The 13,620-nt window shown below is 49.0% G+C and overlaps 2 protein-coding genes across 2 annotated transcripts; one reads left to right on the top strand and one right to left on the bottom strand.

Annotated features, from left to right (window-relative positions):
- Positions 1-4,136: 4,136 nt before the first annotated feature.
- Positions 4,137-7,623, top strand: FOBCDRAFT_235507 (uncharacterized protein; the record flags this gene model as incomplete). The annotated part of the gene is made up of 2 exons (XM_031182178.2): positions 4,137-5,405; positions 5,467-7,623. 2 exons carry the CDS (start codon positions 4,137-4,139, stop codon positions 7,621-7,623), a joined length of 3,426 nt encoding a protein of 1,141 aa, XP_031042946.2.
- Positions 7,624-8,459: 836 nt separating this feature from the next.
- FOBCDRAFT_283853 (uncharacterized protein) lies at positions 8,460-12,107 on the bottom strand. Its single transcript, XM_031182176.3, has 3 exons — positions 11,602-12,107; positions 10,244-10,975; positions 8,460-10,193 (listed from the first exon to the last, which is right to left on the bottom strand). Exons 1-3 carry the CDS (start codon positions 11,796-11,798, stop codon positions 8,597-8,599), a joined length of 2,526 nt encoding a protein of 841 aa, XP_031042944.2. The 5' UTR covers positions 11,799-12,107; the 3' UTR covers positions 8,460-8,596.
- Positions 12,108-13,620: the final 1,513 nt, after the last annotated feature.

Genomic DNA, 13,620 nt, shown 5'->3' with positions numbered 1-13,620 from the left:
TCCTGCAACTCTATAACTGTATCTCTGTCTACACCTGAAGTGTTACAATGGTTCAGCGGGTCTAGAACACAAGTACGAGAGTTCATCCGACAGTCCGTCTCAGACAAAGTGCACAAAATGTTGGTCAGCGCAATAACAACACAGCACAGGCGCCGAGCTGAGTCTCGTCCAGTAGGGATAAAGATCCACACGGCCGTTTTTGGCGTATTCCTTGGGGCGAACAGACACCAGGCTAGGTTACAAGGGTGGGACGATTTTCCCGAATGTTCTATAAAAAGGTACCAGACGCGGAGCAGCACAGCCATGCAGACGCAGCAGAGACGAGCATGCACCCGAGAACTGGATCCCACGACGGAGCCAAGACTTTGAAGGAGCCATTAGAATCTCGACAACTTCTCACCATCCTTCGACTTTTCCTGGGCAAAATGGATTCTCTCCCTTTTCTGTCTGATGTGCAGAGCCAATCTCGGCTACCGCTAAGCCCCTCAAAAACGGCCGATGGAGCACCCAAGCCAGGGGTCTAAAGTATGACGCAGCTGGTCTGGAGATCTGATGTACCCTTATGGTGTAGTGTGCGGCAATTGGGGGTTAATTTTTCACTGTCCAGATTATCTCCATAATCAACTCCCAGCCTGATGGTCTGGATTGTGAAGCGCAACATGAGGCGTACCGCCATGCGTCTTTCTGACAGGGATTTGTGTACACATACACACATAAATTTATTACTGCGGCGTCAATTATTGAGCTCGGTCTCCGGGGTGGCACGCACTTGATGACAGGTAAGTTGTAACTCGTCGATGAAATCCCTGAGGTTTGTCTGGGTCGAGGAGCATGAGTAAGAGGCGATGATCATGGACCGTAAGCCCCCTGTTTTACGGACACTTTCCCCTAAGGCGCAATTGGTGACTCGTGTAACTAATTGCTGGCGCTGCTGGGCATCACACATGAGTCGGCCGAGAGAAATCTGGAGAACACAGAGTACGAGTCGGGTACCGAAGTCTAAAATCGTCCAAGACTTTACTGATGGGGATCTGTCTTGAGTATACGATATTTTACCCATCATGTGCTGTCGAGTCGGTCTGAAATACGAGAAGCGAAACATCGTAACCGGGTAGATTTCCCCAGTTTATTGGATTCCTGCTGCAACCTCTGCGCCAGACGGTCCATTCTGTTGAGAGCGGCCAACCACGGCTGGGCGTTGTATTTTTGTGAGTTGGTTTTTGCAGATCTTACGAGGGCGAGAACCAGCCACAGACGGGCCAAATGGGAATAAGATAATTCCGATGTGAAGGAATAGGGGGCCTAGGGGGCCAATGCAGGAGTTTGAAGCAGGGCGAGACTTATTGGAGTTTCTCAATTTCTGACTGCGATGACGAGTTTTGTTTTGACCTCCAATGGGAATGACGATGGGAGAAGCTTACACATGATGGTGGTGAAAAGAAGTGAGGACTTTTCATGATTCGACGAGGTGCCGATGCCGATAAATGTAACCGGTTTGGGCGTCGTCGACGGCAGAAGGCAGCCACAAGATCAATACCAAGACCAACCATCAGGAACATGACTGTTTCGGGATGTGGCTGATTCCCGGGAGTCCCAAAAAGTTTGCTTCATGCAGATCACAGTTTGCAGTCGAAGACAAAACAACAGCGAAAAGATTAGACTGGATATGGGGAAATTGAGCGATCGAGTTGTACGTAACTGATAATCTTAGACCAGAAACCCACCATCTCAATCTGTTAACTGGTATTCAATGTGAGGCAACCGTTCGGGGGAACGCCCAGAAGGAAACGCTGAAACTTCGAAACGGCCAAGCACTGTGAGCGACAGGGAGACCGTGGGGTTGACGGTTGGCTCTCGCTGATCCATCCTGCTTCTCCGATCCCTGGCATAATAATAGTGCTGGTACTGGCCAAGTAATGAAGCATCAAGGAGGTGTATGTAATTCCAATCTCTAAGCCAATCCAACTGTACTGTTGCATTACTGTCAACACCAATTCAGCCTGGCTGAGGATCATCATAAACAATCTGAGCATCAGATATCTAAAGTCACTCTCAGGTACTTGCAGGTACCACACGCAGGGTCCATTTGTATCGTGTCAGTGTGTTTACTCTATGTACGTAGGCCCTTGAGGCTCAATCCCACTCTGTCTACCACAGTTGCATCTTTGGACTCGCCATAGCTGCAGCTAATTGCACCAGATGGACACCACTAACTAATAAACATGTTGCACACTGATTTTTCTCGGCCTTTTCTCAACGCCCCGGACTTCCTTGTCGTCGGCGACCCCATGCACTTTGGCGCTCGCAACAGAGAAAAGCACCTCACCTCACCCTTGAGGAGAAATCTGCGCACCGTTGGCCAAAGCACACCCTGAGCTGAGCATTGGGCAACGAAGATTCGCAATGCTTGCTCTAGAAGGCTTACTTTCGGTATTCACAGCCATGCCTCAGCTGTTGATGGTGAGGGGGGGCCTCAGGTGCGTTTTATGCTGGTGCAATAGAAGGAATCTAGGGACTCAAAGAGATTTACAGAGGTTTGTAGATCAAACATTGAAATACGAGGAACCCCAGGCACATGTTTCGAAATGGCAGGGTCGTGACTATTCTCCAATGTGGTATTTATTCATTCAACTCCCAGACAATAAGTGGCATCATCGTACTATAGACAGCTAGCTTACCAGGGAAGCTATGTTGAAGCTTCAAAATACAGGATCAATTACTTCACAACCGAGCGTCTTTCAAACAGACTAACAATATGAATTAATTACTCGCTTCCCTGCCGACATTAGATGATGTCTCTCTTTCTCTCCCTTTCAAGTCTCAGTCTTGGCTTTTGTGGTGAATCAAATGTCTTCTCCACTTGTCATCAGTCTGAAATCACTCCGCAGACCAGTCAAGAGATGGATGAGCCGCCCAGACCAGAAAAGACCCGCTACTATGAAAAAGGATTCAAGGATTCGAATTGGATGCCTCGTTTCCATTGTCACGGATCCGTAATGGTATTGGTAGCGGCGTAGCTAAGCTACAGCACCTGCGACACGACGCGGCACAACACGAGTAACAAGGCGATAAACATGAATAGAGCACAAGCACGAGCCTGTCTGGGGCTGGAGAAAAGAGAGACATGACATCCCATCGTAAGAGGGTGAATACAGATGCATGGATGTGGATGTGAATAGCGCACTGTTTTAGACACGGTATATCCGGTTTCCGCAGTTGACAAGTCAACTGAATCAGCGGGGGTTTTGGTGATTCAAATGTCTTTGACTGACAGCTCCCTTTCAGCCCGTCGCCCGTCTTTCTGGGCTTCTTTTTTTCCTCTTCAGTTCAGGAGAGGCCAATCCCCTCTAAGCACCACTCGCACTCAAGCAGCCAACGTCATTGCGTATCCACCAAGTCCCGAGCCCCCGAACCCGGACCCGACCCCGTTGATCCAGAGACACACCCAAAAGTAGCAGCAAAACCACCCAAGTACCAGGCGAGTACCTGAAGTACCTGCTAATTAACCAGCCAGCGTCAAGCTCTGCCAGGCCTTTTATGGGCCTTGAGTCTCCATCTCTTGGGGGGCTTGTCCCGGCGCAGGGAAGACCCGTCCTAGATCTGACACGCAGCCACAGACTAAAATACTGTGTGCCCTGCGTATTCCCTCCCTTAGTATCTAGCGGAAAAGGGCTTTTGCCTGACTTTTTTTTCTCTTAGTTGACGCTTGCTGCCGTCTCTTCCACTCCAGTCTGAAGTCAAGTTCTCCGTTGAGCTCTCCTCAGTTGCAGTTTCTTTTCTTTCTTCTTTCTTTTGTTGCTGGCAGTCCCCTGACAATAAAGAATTGCCCATCCGCCGGTCCCCTTTACACACCTTTTTATTTTATTTTTTTAACCAGGTTTCTTACTTACCAGCTTACTTACTGCCTTGCCTGACCAAGCTTGCATAGCTTAGCTCACCTTGCTTGCCCTGCCTTGCATTGCCTTGTTCTCTTTGAACTGTCACTCGTTTTGCCACAAGTACCCTCTGCTGCCATTCTTAGCATAGGTACTCTACCTTTCCTGTTCCTCTGCTTTGCTGCATGTAACGCTGGCGTCTAGACGATCTGGTCACCTCTTGCATTTACTTGCTAGGACGAACGAATTGCCCTGCCCGTCATGACGTCGAGCAGGTCCTTCCGGGCTTCTATAATGCCCTCTATGCTGCGGTCAAACACAGATCCTGATTCTTCATCTTCTACTCGCAAGAGCGTAAAAAAGTCAAACACTTCCGATCTCGCTCACCTGCGTGGTTCAAACATTGGGTCGTCAAAGTCCACCACAAACTTGCCTCACATGGGCTCCAACTCGCAGCAAGACCAAGACGCTGTACAACACAACCGTCCACGTTCCGCCGAGCAAAAGACTATTCGTAAACGCAACGACTCTACTCAAAAAGTGTCCTTGCCCAAATCCCAGTCGACGACAAACCTTTCTCCTACCAAGGGTTCAACTCGCTGGAGAAATCGACTTTCATCTTTTCTTCCATCGCTCGTTCTGCCATCTGAGCCTACGCCAAAATCTGTACCAACACCTCCGGTACCTGCGGCGCCCTCCGCTTCCGCTTCCGCTGTTACAGCCGCTGTTTCTCCTGCACCCACCAAATCTTCTTCTCCCACGGATACCTCGACCACCACTAACACCGCTGCAACCCCTCCTACAACCGTTGACGATAGCGCCTCGTCTACTACTCCCAGCATCATCGACCCCACCGTCCGGATGACGAGCGATTACCACGACGCCCTCACCCACCAGGCACATGGCCAATACCAACCAGGCCATGCTGGTTCCCCGCCTAGTCCGGACTCGATCCCAACCCGCGGCAGCGACAGCCTCGATGGCTCATTAAACCCTCAGCCTCAGATCATGGCGCCGATTCCTCCATCCCCAGAGGTCCAGAGAGCCACCATGAGCCCCCAGGAACCCAACATGCCACCTCCTCCGATTCCTACTTCTCCTTCAGATAATGTCAGCAGTGGTGGTGGAAAGTTGCGAAAGGAAAACCCCGCCGCTCGATCACGAAGTGGCTCTCTCCAGCACACATCCAGCAACTCCAATGGTGACTCCATCCAGGCTCTCAAGACTCGACAAACTTCTCCAGTTCCTGATCGTGGTCGCCGCTCATCTTCAGTCCAGTCTCCTAACAGCCGCAATAACAACACCAAGAGCCGCGTAGTTTCCACACCCCTCGCCATCAGACCAGGTTCATCAAAGGGTGATGCGAGCCAGAGCCCAACGCGGGGTCGTCTCCGAAGAAGTTGGTTGCCTGGTGGAAGATCGCGATCAAACTCGATGGACGTCTCCAACACAAATACCTCAACCGCGTGGGTACTGTCCGACGATACACAAGCTGAGTACAATGCTTCGTTTCTCAAGAACGGAGAAAAGGTAAGTGACGTTGCTCTACCGTCAAACCCTGGTTTCAGAGTTAATATTTGCGCTCGATTAGGTTCCGGAACTATGGAACGAAAGCGGAGCTGTGCTTGTCTACCTTTACCCCAAGGGCAGTGGCTTCGGGCCGTCGTTCAAGGTTCAAGAATTCACAATCAGTTCGTCCTGGGTTTTCAATGAACTTATTCAGCGAGAGCGAGAGATGCCTATGGGTAGGGACCGAACTAGGAGTTTCAGCGGCCGCGACAGCCTGACGGCCGAAGATGCGAACCGATTCATCTCCCCACCAAACTCGCCTCCTGCTCCGGATGATGGATATGATGACTGCCTCCACCTATATCTTCCCAATGGAACTCCCGGCCAAGAAACACCACCCGACATGGATCGCTTGATTGCTATCCGCAACCTGTTCGCCTTCTTGACCGGACAGCCTCTCGTTGCGACCAAGGCTCGCCCTACCAACTTCCATGCTTTCCTAGAGATTTCAAAGCTTTTGGAAGAGTATGGCTTCACAAGTTATGATGGAACCACTTTTGGAGACGCTGTTGATCTTAGTTTCGGGTTTTACATGGACCAGCATGCTCTTGCAGACTGCCGGAACAGCCGGGAGAAGACTCTCGAGGCATTGATTCTGGGCGAGCGCATGCGATCAGCCGATCTCTACAATGAAGCATTTGCCCATGCTGCGGGCAAGCTTCCGGCTATCCAAGATCTGAAGCTTCCTCTCTGGAACCAGGTTTCGGAAAAGACACGCACGAACTTGGAACGTGCCAGTACCGATCTGAACAACCGCCAGCATAATGCCAATATGCACCTGGAGCAATTCGAATTCCCTGCACTTTTCTCAGGTATTGCAAACTCAACTTCCATGTCAGAGCTTAGAAGCGTCCGCTTCAAGGTGTGGAAGCAGTCATTCACCAAGATGCGTAATTTCGCTCTGAGCTACTACAAGACAGCATTCGGCAACTGGCCACCCAAAGCCAGCAGCAAGAAGAACCCATTCTCCGAGAGCGGCCTCAACAGACTTGTCCTCAAGGTTTTGTATTCTGACATGTGTGCTCTTTATGACTTGCTCGTCGACCGCACCAACCGAACTTCGAGAATCATGGATGCTGTTCCTGAACTTTCTAACGATCCCGATAAGATGATCATGTCTGCACTGCGAAACATCATGTCCGAATTCGATCGCTCGAAGCCGCCTGTTCTTCCTCCCATTCCTTACGATTGTCCGCAATTGCCTACTGCGACATCTATCCTGGAAACTTACGATACGCTGTCGCCAAAGAAACAGGCAAAATTCGACAAGAGCATCAAGGAACATGAACTCATGCTCATGTTAAATAAGGCTTACAATTATGATACTAATGCCACCAAGGTTCCTTTCTTGGACAAGTTTAAGGAGTTTGAGCTTCGTGAGGCTCGAGGCAAGACGCCTCAAGATTTTGCTGACCAGCGCATTGGCTACTGGCTGTTCCTTTACGTTGTCATCCAGTCACTTCCTGTCTTGGTTGTGGATGCTCCAGGCATGCAGTTCACTGAAGGTGTTGAGTACTTCCTCTGTGAGCCTCCTCTAGGTAACCCTCCTTGGGTTCCGGATCAGCAAGTCAAGAAGATGTGGTATGAGGTGGCCGGCACAGGTGGCTTGGTCGAGCTCTCTCAAGATGCTGTTCTTTTCAGCGTGGAAGCCACTTACCACCGAAGTCACTGCTGGCTTGCTGCTACCCAGTGGGAGAGCGGCGCTTCAGGACTTCAAGCCCAGGCACCAACGGAACCTTCGCTGTCACCTTTGCAGCCCCCGCGGTCCATGTTCCTGGATGAGGACTTTATGCCCACACCACCACCATCTTTCGGCAACGGTTACAACACTCCTCCATCCCCTATTGGCAGCCCTTCGGGCTCTCTTCGCCCTCGAACTCACTCGCCAGGCGGAAGCCGAGCCAATCAAGCTTGGCGATCCAGTATCGCCCTGGGATTGGAGCCTGTACCTCTCCAGCCCCCAAGCCCATTCGGAGAACGTAGTAGTTCTCTTGGTGGACGTCCTCCCAGTCTTATGATGGGTTCGCGGAACTCATCTGTGGGTAACCTGGCAGCCTTTGGCCACCAGGGCTTCCCTCAAACAGAGTCACCTCCTCCCGAGCAGACTGGCGCAACCTTCGACGATATCTTGCGCAGCGATGCCATGAAGAAAGAAAAGAAGAAGAGCCGCTTTTTCTAATTACTGTCGGTTTCCTTGGTCAGAACTTGCCCAGCGTCATTCGAAGGGCTCTGGAGCTCAATCCTTGTACAGCTAGCTGCCGGGTTCCCTGTATGCGTGCACGACTTTCCGCCGGCTTTGGCGTGCTTTTATCCAATCACAGCGACCTTAATATGGCAACGACCTCCTCAGCCGAAGGTTCATTGCAAGTACCTTTTGACTACTTTGCGGGCTGTTACTATTTCTCCTTTTCCTTTCCTTGACTTTCTCATCTACTTCATCATATACGCAACATCATATACTTTTTGGAAAGGAGGTCGGGCAGAACAAGAACCTAGCCCTTTTACTATTTAACGACATTTAGCATGAGAAGAACAAAATCAAAAATCTACACAGATATGTAGTCGGGACGGGATCATAACTATCTAGTTTTAACCTAGACATGGTTGATAGAAACGATGTCTTTAATTGGCCGGAAGAAAAAAATGTTTAATTGTTTACTTTTTGCATATGAGGCTTTGGCGTACAGCAAATTTATCGATATTGCAAGATAGAGCACAACGGCGTTTATTCGGTGGCATTGGTAGGTTTAATTACTTGAGCTAAATACATGGGTTCATTCCACATACGTTTCGTTTATTTTATTATTATTAGTATTATTATTATTATTTGGTTGAGCCAAGATGGAGGTGCCGATACTACATATTTGCACGCATAGTATGTCTTTGAAGTATGTGAATTTTGCACAATGGCTGAATGTCATTTGGCATTCTCTTTTTTTTATTCATATGTTTTTGATATGTGCCTATATTATGAGCCCAGTCTTGTTTACCAATCTGAGCGAGAACGCCATGTAATGATATCCCTGAACCTTGGGACTTTCCAGATATATATCGTGCCATGCCGTTCCAGTTCCATATACGTGCCGGCCGTAAATCGTAACCATACTATTTATCTCCCCAAGAATTTTTGGTATATTTTCAGGTGAGAACCCTCAGAGAGTGACTTTGGTCCACCGACCTCTCTCTGTATGCCACCATCTTTCTTTCTCCTTCTTATCCGCCACGATGCCATCACGCATATTCCAGCGTCCAGTGCATCCTTCCCTCCCACCGATGAGACTCTCACCAGCATCGCTATCTAAATCTCTCACATCAATAAGACCGCCTTTTTCGTCTGTAGTACCCCGGTCAGGAAGAAGGTGGTACTTGATAGGGCTTCCAGCCGTACCAATGAATCCAGCCATGGAGAAAGTCTCAGTGACAGTTCCGTCCTCATCTACTACATTGACGGTGAATTTTGGCCGGGAACGTGCTGCTTCAAGACGGGTTTGGGCGGCAAGCCGTGCGGTATGAAGGCTTGTGTAAGGGCGGCGTGTGTCGCCAAATGAAGATATCGGGGTCCGTGGAGAAGCGAGAGGTGAGTTGTTGGATTTGAACAGGCGTGTGGGAGACATAGGGCTTGCCGAGCTCGGAGGAAATGCAAAAGGTGATGTGCTCTCTGGTTGCTCAGAGGTTCGGAATCGATCAGAAGGAAGATCAATTCTCTCGACGGGGTAGCACAGATCCTGAAAGATGCCGTCTGGGTCGTTAAGTGCTCGAAGTGTCTTCAAAGCTGGAAATCCTCCTGCAGAGATACTGCGAGCGAGAATATCATCCGCTGCATTGACACAGGTAGCATGGCTGGTGATATCCCAGTGGAGACACTGCACACTGTTGTTTGCAAGATATGGCATCATCCAGAGTGCGAAGCTATCGTTTTCCGGCATGACGGGTGGGAAAGTCTGAACCAGAGAAAAGTTGAGCAAGTTTCTCAAATTAGACAAGATGCGCGCTAGAGCAGCGAGAGACGTGAGAGGTGTGTGTCGAAGAGTAAGCTTACGCAGAGGAAGGCTGGAGGACTGCGTTGCGAATGATGATAGCCCGCTCGAGGTTATACCGCTGATGTGAGACAACGTCAAGGAGTGTAGAGGCGGCAAAGCGAGGAGAGTTGAGTCGTCGAAGCTATTGGGCGGTAGGTTACAGAGATGAAGATGTTTGAGGTTCGGAAGACGCTTGAGTGTTGATGTGAGAAGGTTCTCGGGCGTGACGGTAGCTCCTGGGAGACAATGCACAGTAAAGGTTTCCAGGCGAGACCAATTATCATGATATGCCAAAAAGGCAGCTTCCTGGAAAGGCTTGAGTTCTCCAGGCATTACCAAACCAAGCTGCTGAGTACTCGATTGGATTCTCTGTTGTCTCTGATGGGGTGAAGCTTGTACAAGCCAGTTCATTTCTCTTAACATAGGTCTTGCTGATAACGCATGGAAGATCTTCTTGAAGGAGTGGTCGTACGGAACCGACAAACCAGTGAGACTCTCGAGATTGGGACACGCCATGACGAGCGTCGCAATAAGATCCTCATACTCGGCAGTTCCGGAGCCTTTGGCGACAATTTCAGGGGCCGGAACTTTAAGTGCGCGGACGATTCCGGCGATGTGAGGATTAGAGCGGAGTATGCGCCGAAGCATGAGGACACGAACGCCCTGTGTCATCTTGAATTTCTTCTTGAGAGTTGCTGAGTCTGGACCCACGAGTTGGATATTTTGGTATCTGATACCAGTTAGCTTCTCCTCATGTGTGGTTGGAAGAGATGTGCCTACAGTGCTATCTGAGCGGGCCTGTACCACTTGCGGCAAGCCACTGCGATGTTACAAGCATCTCGCATCCAACAAGTTGCACAGCTCCCGCTTTTATCCTCCAGGTGAATGTCTCTTAATTGCTCCAGTATATTTGAGAGGATCTCTGAGGGCAATCTGGCAAAGAGCTCATTCGGTTGAAGGGGAGCTCGTGAAGAAGCCAGTTTCTTGATGGGCATTGGCCGTTGATACATATACTCAGGTCGCCATTGAGATGTCGATTCGTTCGTTTCCATACTCGTTCTACTTCCCCAAGAAGGGGTCCGTCTTGCTGAGACCATGCTTTCTCGAGATTGAAAGGACGATGCAGTCGTAACTGAGTTGTTGGAAAGTTTTCGAGGACGGTTAAGGGCGGCATTTGGCCTCGCACTTGTAGGATCTGCCAGGGGAGTTTCGAGAACAGCATATGTAGGTCGAGGATACGCTGTTGGAGCAAAGTTGTCTTGTTTGCTCTTTGGAGACTCAGTGTTTGCAAGGAAAGCGTTGATAGCGTTTTCTTGAACTGAAGACAGATCTTTTGGTGAGCCAAAAGACGGCGGGTGAACTGGCCGGGCAGTAATCGTAGGGTCCTTCATAGTTGCAGGAGTGTCAAGCTTGAGCTGGTTCTTGTGCTGCTTGTCATTGGGCTTTGTTACTGGCGGTGATCCAGCATATGCGGAAGCTCTCTTGGATCTCAGTTTGTTTGAACCAGGACGGCTATACCAGGAATTAAGTTATTAGTATTAGAAAAACATGTGTTCGAAAGCAACGACCAACAACCTCCGCGAGTCAACGGAAACCGCAAGTATATCATTCAAAATGGGTACTAAGGAAGGGAAAAAAGTCCTAGAATCACACCACTTCCCCATGGTACACGCAAATGCCTAGACTAGGCATAATTGGCCTCTTAGGATAAAGATCTGACGTAGGCAGAAAGATGTTTTCGGCTGTGCCTTTGCGGTAGACAGGGAGCTTGAAGCGCCACGCAGGGGAAAATGTGGACATGTAATTTAAAAAAACACATCGAGATGTGAGAGCCTCGTTGGAGCTGAATGCGCTAGAGCGGGAGTCGCATGCGGCCAACACCAAGACCAAGACACTAGGACGCCGGGTTTAGGGGTTGGACGAGATGAGGCGTTCTTGTTCTTTTCTCCAGATGTCTTCCATGGGCTTGACTTTGGAACTTTCCAAGGGGTGAAGAGAGGGAGAAGAATAGAAAAGAAGGGGTTATAAAACAGACAATGCATTATGTTGTTGCGTGGTGTGGTATAGGAATGGGATGTTGAGTATAGCTGACTGTAAAACAGGTGACGAATAATAATAAAAGAAACTCTTTTACTCACACAAGGTCAATCGATTGGCGGTTCTTCTTCGTCTTCCCACTCCCTGCCAATGGATCCTCATCAATCATAGTAACCGCCCAGACATGTCTCCTAAACTCTTCTGCCCTCTTGTCCTCAATGGCAGACATTGAGCTTCGACCATGGTGAAAGAAGCGCTTGAACTCTTGCCCGTGGTGGTTATGTTGAACCTCGAACATGGTCGCTAATGTGGAGTTTCGAGATGATCGACGGAGGCTATTTATTGTGACAGGGTGTTATTTTTTTTTTTTTCCTTTCTATCAATATTCGTTTATGTTGCACCAGATTGTCGTGATAATGTTCCGATGTTGACTGCCGGACCAATAGAGTCGAGAATATCGTAACCGAAGAAATAATATGAATGTTGAAGTATAGGACAAGGAAGAAGCGGCTCAGGGGGACATGAGGACTTAAAAGGCAGACGATAAGTTTGATCAGGGAGGGAGGCTTGTCCTATAATCATGCCATTCATTGGATGCTATCCAATGCAAAATACACGGTCAAGTCAAACGCCTCTGCATCGTTTGGCGTAAGGGTATCTCAGACATGCAGCCCCCTTCGTCAGCAGAGTCGATATACTTTTTGGTTGACCAGGTGAGAAGTACAGCATTGATTACTTAGACAGTAGCAAGAAGACCCAAGACTTTGGTAAACTCCCGAAACGGGCTTGCGCCAACCTTAAGTAACTTATGGATTGTGCACAGTCGCTCAAGTAACGCACGCAGCTCCCGATCGATCTCACAAAGCAAAATCCATTCAGGCAAAGCCACAGGGAAAACCCAAGATTCAGGTTTGAGGGTGCGGAGCCAATAGAGATCCGTAGCTTGGGTGGTCGAGAACGAGAACCCTGCTTTGTCCCCTGCTTGCTTGTGTTTTGGATTTGCTGGGGTTGTACTGTAAATCTTGAAGACGTAAACCTGGGGTTTGACCAGGAGAGAACTGTATAACAGTAAACATTTGAGGAAGATATAAATGCTTTCAGAGCTTAGATATTAATATGATGATATTCCAGTGCTTAAATCATCTATAGGGAGGAATACTTGAGCAGTATGTCGCCTCTTCGGAGTACTTGGAGACCCAACCGCCAGTTCAAAAATAGCATCGCGTCAGGAACACAGCTCATCCCTGTTTTTTCTGCTTGTAACACCCAATTTTCTATGCCTTGCAGAACCTCCATACCAATACCAAGCAAAGCACAGCCAACGCAGCGGGGGGGTTCTCATGACCTCAACATCAACTCAATCCTTCAACAACTTGGACAGTTCTTTTCCGAATCCTTAGGTTGGCTGCAGAGTAATTCAGTGGCTGGCAATACGTACCAAGTACTTTTCGGGACTGGATCCCCGGGACAATAACCGTTCGATCCGTTCAACATGTGCATATTGACAGGACCTCAATACTCAATAACTACGTATTTGTGCAACAAGGGACCCCCCCAGGCTACTCGCCTCCGATCAGAGCAGGGAACGTTTTCCATTATGGAAAAGAAAAACACACAGACATTTCAATAGCATAAAATCTCGGAGATTTGTACGGGTACCCACGCTATATCGACTAGCCATCCCTCCACACAAATTGCGCATTTCACAATTATCGCCAAGTCTTGAAAGCTTCGGTTAAAACTACGGTGATGCGAATCCTCCTGACGGTTCACCGTACTGCGTACCCATATGTACAGTACATGCGTGCATCTTGCGTGTGTTGGCATTTGCTGTGGGGGGGGGGGACTCGTCATGAGAACCGACATATCCGCAGGTATGTAGCTCTCGTTATGGTTGAGAGATTGGGATACAACTGGACAGTCATGGCATCATTCTTATTCATCTAGTGGTTTGTGCTCCCTCTGAACAATGAGTTATCGAACCCTTGACTTACCATTCTATACCGCTTCTTCTCAATTGCTGAGCCTCAATACAGTACCTACTAGGTATACAGGGATACCTTGCCATGAAGTAACCGCTGCTAACATAAGGGTCATTCTGTTCTCAACATCAAAGATGT

The sequence above is a fragment of the Fusarium oxysporum genome, chromosome I (genome assembly GCF_013085055.1).
Source record: "Fusarium oxysporum Fo47 chromosome I, complete sequence".
Classification (NCBI taxonomy): Eukaryota; Fungi; Ascomycota; class Sordariomycetes; order Hypocreales; family Nectriaceae; genus Fusarium; species Fusarium oxysporum.
Note: the sequence above shows the minus strand (reverse complement) of the source record. Positions and strands in the feature narration are given on the sequence as shown.